The 8,709-nt window shown below is 53.4% G+C and overlaps 1 protein-coding gene across 2 annotated transcripts in view; it reads right to left on the bottom strand.

Annotated features, from left to right (window-relative positions):
- Positions 1–379: 379 nt before the first annotated feature.
- The window catches only part of VPS8 (VPS8 subunit of CORVET complex), an 83,515-nt gene continuing 75,185 nt past the window's right edge, over positions 380–8,709 (bottom strand). For both annotated transcript variants that reach the window (XM_042794100.1, XM_032992497.2), the window contains 2 exons: positions 1,827–1,907; positions 380–1,111 (listed from right to left, as the gene is read on the bottom strand). In XM_042794100.1, coding sequence (XP_042650034.1) covers positions 962–1,111; positions 1,827–1,907 — 231 coding nt within the window. In that variant the 3' untranslated portion in view covers positions 380–961. The remainder of the gene's footprint in view (positions 1,112–1,826; positions 1,908–8,709) is intronic.

The following is an 8,709-nucleotide window of genomic DNA, read 5'->3' as shown; positions in this document are numbered from 1 at the left end:
ACGCAGGCAGAGAAAGGGAACAAGCAGGGTGAGGGGGCCAGGCCCAGCCCAGGTGGGGTTCGGGCACCTCAGCCCAGTTCTCCCTGGGCTGGGGAAGGCCGAGGCGGGGGGGAGGACAGCAGGGAAGGAGCTGCAAGCCCAGGCTGCTGCCTGGCAGAATTGAGGCGGCTGGAGCCCCTCGAGTTACCCCTGGCCACTTTTCCCCCCTGCCCCCAGCCCCTTTTCACCCACATCCGCTCCCCCCTGCACCGCGACAAGGCGAGAGGGGAGGTTTGTGCTTTGCCTGCCGGGACAAGATGCATCTTTCTTGTACAAAGAAAAGGGGAGCCAGCAGCAGTGGGGCCCTCTCGCCCACTCCCCGGCTGCAGGGCTCGTGCCAGAAGGTTCAACCAAGGGCCTTTTTAATGGAAGGTTGTAGGAACACACCGTACACAGGTTAGTTTGCTCACACGTAGATCTTTTTCTGCATTCTTCAGCTTTTTCCAGGTTTGCCTCGCCTGTGCCCTCAGACCCCACGGCTTCTGCCATGAGACAGCGGGCCAGGCCTTGGCAAAACAGCTGCTTTTACTAGAACTACAGTTAGAACTCAGGCATGGTACCCACCCACCACACAGCACCGTGAAGCGCGGGCTCTGGGCACAGGACGGGCCACGCTCCTCCAGCGGAGCCGACTCAGTGATTTGGCCAAGTTACAGCCGGGTGAGGTGCAGGTGGCCCAGCGCTGCGCGGTGCTTCGGCACGCTCGGCTGTGCCCCCGGAGTTGGCAGCTTCCAGCCCCGCTGCCCCCCGGCCGCCTCGGGTTAGCGAGCAGCGGCAGCGCCCGCGGCTACAAACCCACCAGCGCCCAGCAAGACCCAGCACAGCACGGGGGGCTCGGGGGAAGGCCAATGCTGTGATGGGAAGGCTGCCCGGCACCCAGACCCGAAACCAGCGGTGGCCTTAGGGCAGGCAGGCGCGCCGACTAGTCCTCAGCCAGCGGAGGGGGGGCCAGATGGAGCTGGAAGTTCTCGTTCTGGAAGACACTGCTGGTGGCCGGGTCCCCGTGGGAAACGCTGAGCAGCCCGTGCTTTTCACCACCGTGGCCGCGAGACAGTTCTGTCAGGAGAGCCAGCTGCGAGACAAAACCCAGAGAGCTCCGTGTCCAGGGGCCTGGGCAGGCTGCCCAGAAGCGCTGGGGGGGGGCAAGGTGCAGAAAGGCAAAGTGCTCAGGGAGGGGTGGGGGGGTGTCACCTTTTTCCTGCAGCAATTAGAAAAACCTTAAACACTCGTAAAGACAAGGGTATATAGGGTGTGTAGTGACAACAGTCCTGAACTAAATGACTTTCCAGCTGTCTTTAGGTTGTTTTAAAGTTACATAATTGAAAAACAATCCCAGAAAGAGCTGACAGTGCCAACAACTGCAGCCAAAACAGGCAGAAGGAAAATGCAAGGGATGGAGAGAACTGCGCTCTCCGTGGGACAACGGGGGTGAGGAGGAGGGAGCCTCCCATGCGACTGCGGGAGCCACGCGGTGTCTGGAGGGGAGGCTATTGGCAAATCTGAAAAGAATCTGAGAAACCTCACACTGGGGACGTTCTTCAGGCCCAGCCCCCAAAGCCAGAGGCATTTCCATGGTTTCACTGCCAGCGAATTCCCCAGCTCTGTCAGAGGCAGCGTGGATGCCTCGTGAGGTGCAACAGCCAGCTCCACGCACAGTAAAGTGCCAGCGCTAAATGAAACCCCAGGGAAAAGCCAAGGCCCACGCGGCAAGTGTTAATACCTGGCTTGACAACATGCAAAATGCCCTTCACCAATTTAAAACCGAAAGGAAAACAGATGGTACGTACTCTGGAGGTTCCTCGGTTGAGTCGGCAGAGCTGGTCAAAGGCTTGGATTTGCTGAGGATCCAACAGAGATTCTGAACTTGTCTGATAAAGAGAGTGAGAAGGTTACAGAAACAACACACAACAAGATGTCAAGTTCATATACACAGAAATTCATCCCTGCTCCTGTCCTTGGGCCTGGAGCAGCCTGTTCCGGTGGCTTTTTTAGCCATCTCTCCTCTGGCGTGAAGCCACTGTGTGCACCTGAGTTTTGGGGGGGGGGGGGGGGGGGGGAAATCCCATTGTTGCACAAAGGACAGAGATACCCTTACACCCACAGTGACTTATCGTTGGGGTCTGTAGCTCATGGCAGACAGACTAACAGTACTAAGTTACCTTGGGGGGGGTGGAAAAAAAAATAGTAAAGGAGAGGCAGAAAAAAAGAGAAAGAAAAGGGGTGGGAGAACTCCCCCGCAGGCAGCTGGGAAGAGAAGTGACTGGGTCTCTGGACAAGCAGCCTTGCCTGGGCTCTTCCCCCGGCACCAGCAGCTCCCCCCAGGCCTTGCTCGTTTTCTCCTGATAGTCCCCTCAAAACTCCCCGTCTGCGGGTGCGAGCAGTTGGGTCCAAGGGTGGCCCGAGCAGCGCCGGGGCAGGTACGGAGCGGCAGGTGAGAGCAAACAGAATTGCAAATAGAGGGACCACAGCCTGCAACAAGAGCATTAACGCGGGGAGGGCGGCACACGCACCCAAACTGCTTTAAAAGGCACCATTTACATATCCCAGGGAGAGATGACAGACCATCACAGATTCTTGTAGGTTTGTTCCATTTTATCACATGACAGTGTTTCTATTTTGAATGTTTCGGCTCATATTCCAAAGCAAAAGCATCATCAAGAAACTACAACAGGAGCCAGGGAGAACAGCCTCCCTCATGAGCAGCAATCTGGCATCTGTTGTCTCCGGGGTTCTATTTTTAAGGGAACATTCCATGTTCATTCTTAAATATTTTCCCCAAAATACATTTCCCATGGGCCATCTATTAACCCGGAACGCCACAGTCCTACCGGTGGGTACTGACTGAAGGTGCATTTACTTTAAACTCTGACAACGGATCAAGCCCGACACGAAGAACCAGCACGGCTGCCCTCGGGGCGCGCGGCCGACGGGCGTGAAGGCCGAACTGGCCGCACGAAGGCCGGAGTCAGGCCGGGTCACGGGGCCTCGGGGCCGGTCCCGCTCAGGCACACGCGTGCTCCTCCCCACACTTGCAGGCTCCGACCGCGGCGCAGGCACTCTCCAGCTTGCTTTGTACTCCTCGTGCTTTCCGGCGCGTTTGAAGAGCGTGTTCAAAGGCCCTGTGAAGATGACTCCCAGTCCCATCTGGGGAGATAAGGGCACGCGACAGGGACGCGGTGCTGTGCGGGGCACAGCACGCTGGCTCCCAAGCTTCTCTGGAAGAGCTCGCCGACAGCTCTTCCCAAGAGACTCGGCAAACGCCCCGGAAAGCACGCGCCGATAATTATCCGAAGCCTGGGGCACGCTGCCATTGGCGGGGCTGCAGCCTGCACTGCAGCTCTGTGTCACGGCCCCAGAGAAGCGCCCGCGTCCTGAGCAGAGCTAAAGGCCTCCAGTGCCTCTCCTCTGGCAGCTCCCCTGCCACAGGCTGCCCTTCCCACTCCGCCTTCAGCAAAGCGCGGCCGGGGCAGAAGGATCTGGCCACCCACCCGTCATCACGCGAATGTCCCAGCGAAGGCTCAGAGCTGGCGAGCCCACGAGGGCGCTCTGGGGGACGACGCACTGAGCACACCGCAGGTTTCGCTCCGTTACTCTCCTGAAGCCACGTGCATCTTGCCTTTGAGACATTCATCAGACAGGCCGAGAAGAGGGGAATGTCCTGAGTAGAGATCGCCTGTGCCAGAAGCACGTGCTGAAACTCACTTCTTACCCCTCCAAGATACTCTTTATATTGTAAATAATTATTTGCTAATCACCAATCAAGGAGCCAAATGCCCACATTCCCTGCACCCACAGCGTAGGTTTTGAAGCAGAGAGCCTGTGACAGTGAGGGTCACGTACCCGCAGCTGGCAGGCTGTACAGGCGCTTCCGAGGGACATGCAGGCCACTCTCACTTGGGGGGGAAGAAAAGAACCAACCAACCAAACAACAAACAAGTAGCAAGGAAAAACTGCCCTCCACAGTTGCTGTGGCCACAGGCATTCAAGGACAAGGAAAATGCAATATAATTGGCCTCCCCTCTTCTGCTGTCTCTCTACCACACGCATGTAACTATCAATCAGACTGTTCTCCCGGCTGATGAGCTGAAATATTGCAGGCAATTCTTTCTGTTGTCATGGAAACAACTGCTGTCAGGCCTTTTCCCTTTTTAACCGTGTCACTAAAGGCATGTTTCCATTCAAGAGCTCCGGGGAAGCTCTGAGAGTCCAGCAGCAGCAGTCAGGTGTCGGTGGGATCCGCCCGCAGCACAGCTCCTGCCCCCCGAGCCTCTGCAGGGACACAGCCCCGCGCGCTATTGTCTCGCTCGGTACGAAGCGGTTTGGCACCTCCAAGCCATTCCCAGCCCCTTTGGAGAGGCCTCAGACTAGATGCAGAACCCAGGAGACACGATTTATCCCCTTGAGGAGCCGGGCCAGCAGGAGAAGGAGAAGAAAGGTTCCTTTTTGGTTTACAGTTCTCAGATCCCAGCACTATACTGCTAATCTCTGCTGCACGTTTTGCTTGCATGTATTCTACCCCCTCTGGTAGTCAGCACACAGCCCTCCTAAGCCTGCAATTATCTTTAATTCAACAGCTACAAAAATCCATCATCAGCTAGTGCCTAAGCAAAGCAGATCATACAGCAGTTGTAAGCAGAGGCACTGTGAAGAGTCACGCCAAGAGATCCATCTAAGTGCTGTCTCTCAGAGCCACAAAAAAGATACTCTCCCACAAAAGATGTTGCTACATCAATGAGAGCATCAGAACATTACCCCAGGGCAGATGCAGCTGGAAGTCCTGGGGAAGGCTTTGGGACTCCTAGGAACAAAGGCACCATCTACCTCCCTCATTTACAGAGCCAAATCCACAGGCAGTGGACACCAAGTCCTCCCCTGCACTTGGACACTTATTTCACCCACCGTAGCTCAAGTAGCCTTACAAAAAAGCTACCCAAATTCATTTTTTTTTAATGAGAGTTGAGCCAATTCATGTGAAACTAAATAAATCCACTTCTGTTCTGCAGGATAAGGACCTGCTGTTTCCATGGTACTCCCAGGAACCCGGAACATTCAACCAAAAAGAGCAAGGTGGCAGCTGCTCTGACCCAAAGTCACTAGAATGACGCTAAGAGTGCAATACTGTTAATGAACTTCGGGAGAACCTCAGGACTTCCCTCGTAGAGCAAAAGCATGCTGCTGCAGACCTCTGCAGAGCTACCGCACCGCTGCTGGGGGACAGACACGGACCGGCCGACGGCTGCCGAGGTGGAAGCGGAGCCTTGCGAGTCGCTAAGCAGGCAAACCCTTGCTGGGAGGAAGCCTCGGAGCCACCGTAGCTGCGCTACAGCAGCAGAACGTGCTGCCTCGAGACCAGCCCCCACAGCGTTCCCCCGCTGACCCCTGCGAAAGCGCCGGGCAGGCCCTGCCAGCCCCCGGGGGGCACAGGGGGTGGCAGCCCCAGGCAAACCGGGACCTGCTGTCGGCAAGCAGACGGAAGCACTGACTCACCAAAGCCCGTCGCAGAGCCGCCTTCCCTCAGCACAGCCACAGCAGAAGCAATCTGTCACGCAGGTCTGCGCTACAGCTTTGTCCTCTGATGCTCTCCAGGAGCAGAGTGGGAAGGGCAGATGTCTCCTATTTCCAGTTGAACTTAGCTGAACTTCAGGGGCAAACCCCCCGCTGGAGGCAAGGGAGAGGACAGGCTTATTTGTGCTCTGATAGACTCGCTGCCGCTGCAGCGCGAGATACTGCAGTGACCGAGGAGAGAGGAGGAAGGAGAAGGGTCTGGATTAAATATCTAGAAGCACATTGGCACGCCTCCATTCTCCCTCTGCTAGCTGGTCTGTTTAGCAGCTCGTGCCTACACCCGGCACTGTTGGAATATTCCCTTGGACTTCTGCTGATGCCTTCAGCCAAAGGAGCTGTAATGTTTTTCAGGATTAATTAGATAAACACAAAAACCACATATCCTCACTGGACACCATGGGCCAGCAATTGAGATATTTATTTAGAATGTAGCAGGCTTCAAGGGAAGCATGGCAGCACATGGATTAAACATTACATAAAGATGATGAGTAACAGGCCTGTGCTCCGGCTGATCTCAGTTCAGTGCCTGAACCCAAGAGGACAGAAGTGTCATGCATGAAGGGAAATAATCCATTTTCTAAACATGAGCTAAGAGGCTGTTCCACAGCATCCCACAAGAGCCAGCCATGGAAGACTCAAGAGGTGCAGTGTTCTCTCAACGGCAGGAGTTTGGGGAGAGAAAGGGAAGGTAAAGACATGCAGAAGCAGGAAGAAGTCCTACTTGATGTAAGGAGGATTAGTGACCCTTCCTGCCAAAGGCTTATTGGTAACACGACTCCAGACCTTCCAGAAAACCCAAGCTGACATCTCTGCTATCTGTCCCTCTTATAGCACCACTGCAGCAATCTGCTACTGCTGTTCAAGAGGGAAGTTTAGCACATGCTTAAGAACAACTCTGGTCCCAGGAGCTCAGCTGCAGCTGCCCAAGCCTGTCTACGCTCAATTCACATATAAACCGACAAAACGTACTGTTCCCCCTGTGCAACGTGAGGGTAAAAGCAATGGGGAGGGAGGCGGGACATGGAAACTGCAGCTTTCCATTGAAGGGATTTACAAGCGACAGATGCTCATCTGCCACCTGCATCTCTGACAGCCGCCCTCCAGAACAGCCAGTGACACCCTCGGCTGCAGCAAACACCACCGCACCAGCCACAGCTCCCTCTCACACCCCCCCACTGGGGGACTACAGACTGAACCAAAACCTCAGCCTCTTTTTATTTCTCTCCCCTCCCTCAGAGGAACATCAGAAGGAAGGAGTCATCTGCACCCTTCTTAACCCCTTTGGCCTTTCGGTAATTTCTCAGCTCAGGATGAGCACAAACCACGGTGGGGAGCAGCAACGGCCCCCCAGCAGCAGCGAGCACAGCACCCCGGGCAGAGGGTCTGGAGAAGCAGCCTCACCCTGACAGACTTCCTTCCCGCCTGTGCTCCGAGGTGGATCTGCAAAGACAGACTGAAAGCTTGCAATTTCACAGCGAAGACGTATGGAGCGAGCTGTGCCGGTTCCTTGGAGGACAGATATGTGGCTGTCAAGCACTGTGCTAAACTACACAACTCCTGGCAACAGGGACTGATGCAGCTAGTGGGAATATCAACAGGTTGTAACAGCCCAGCATCTGTCACCGTATTAAAATGAGTCTGTTCTACAGATCCTCCTAGATATGAAATGTTTTATTAAAAGGGAGGAAATTTTCATCAGACCATAAGAACAGTTTCCTTGAAACTGAGATGTAAAATAAAGCAAAGACTACCCACAGAAATTTTGCCATCTTTTCCTCTTAACCAGGACACACCACTCCCCCAGGTGACCCTAGGAGCACAGGGCAGCCAGCCCCACTGGTCTTTGCTTTAGGCAGTTTGAAACTCAGCTGCCTCTCACAGGTCCCAGAGTGCAAGACCTCGGGCTGTAGGGAGGAAAAGGAAACTTCTGCCAGGCTACAGATTATTATATATGAAAGCCAGGGGAAGTAGTTACAATTTACTCTAATTTTCTCAAAAAAAAAAACAAAAACAAAAACAAGACAACAAATTAGCCCAACCCCCCAGCTCAGTATGAAAAGTCCAAGAAAACAGCCAGTTTTGATTTAAAAGCTGCTAAAGGATAATTACAGTTTTGAAATTAGTCTTTTTAAATTGGTGTTTTATTTTCAGCTTTAGCTTTGGTGCCAGTCCTCCTCTACCTGCTAGTTAGAGACTCCCGCACTCAGTTTTCTCCTTACTAAATCATTTTTGTTTCCAATACATTACAAGAAATCTTAAAACACAGATGTTCTGCTGATAAGAAGCCAATGGTACAAAGTGTCTCTAGTTCCTTCCTCACATGGATTTCCCACGCAATGTTGAAGAAGTTAAGGAATCTACCACCAGAGCCAACGCCAAAGCTAAAGGACCGGGCACTTTCTCAGTTAGTACGGATGTGGGAATATTCTCTATAGAGGAGAATGCACAATCTTGTAACTGTATAAAATGCTGTTATCTGTTTGGCGGGGGGGGGGCGGCAATCACAGTGGGATATTTTCAAAGTTATGATGGGAGTCGGTCAAGAAGCTCTGGGTTGGATGGAAGGCTGTGTGGCACGCGGGCGGCAGGCTGCAGAGCAGAGCTCAAAGGTAGAGTCTGACAAACTGGATTAACTACGGACCAATTCATTGTCCATCCTGGTGTGACTCGACAGGATTAAACTCCGGAATAAAACATATTTGCCATCTGGACAGCTTTAACAACAGTGCCCTTAGAACTCAGGCACATTCTCAAACACGGAATAACCACAGCACCTCAGCTTAGGGGTTCGTGGCGTCTTCTGCAGAGTTTATGGCCCAAGAGCCAAGACTGTGTCCCTCTCCCCAGTCCCCAGCATGAGTCCGTATGCTGGCAGGACAAGTGGAAAACACAAAGTAGCTCACTGAAACGAGGCAAATTAGTTTTGGAGATCAGTGACTGAGGTATCAGGAGTATTTCACTTCCAGATTTAGGCAGAAGCCCAGCTACCGTGCTTTCACCTAATATGCCTCAGTTAATTTCAAACACCACAGTGCAAAAAAGCACTGCAAGTTTCAAATCCGATTAAAAAACCCACCACCAACACAAGCTTTCATTTCTTTTAAC

Source organism: Tyto alba, unplaced genomic scaffold (assembly GCF_018691265.1).
Source record: "Tyto alba isolate M040663 unplaced genomic scaffold, T.alba_DEE_v4.0 Super-Scaffold_10, whole genome shotgun sequence".
Taxonomy (NCBI): Eukaryota; Metazoa; Chordata; class Aves; order Strigiformes; family Tytonidae; genus Tyto; species Tyto alba.
The sequence above is the reverse complement of the archived record's forward strand: the minus strand, read 5'-3'. Positions and strand labels throughout refer to the sequence as shown.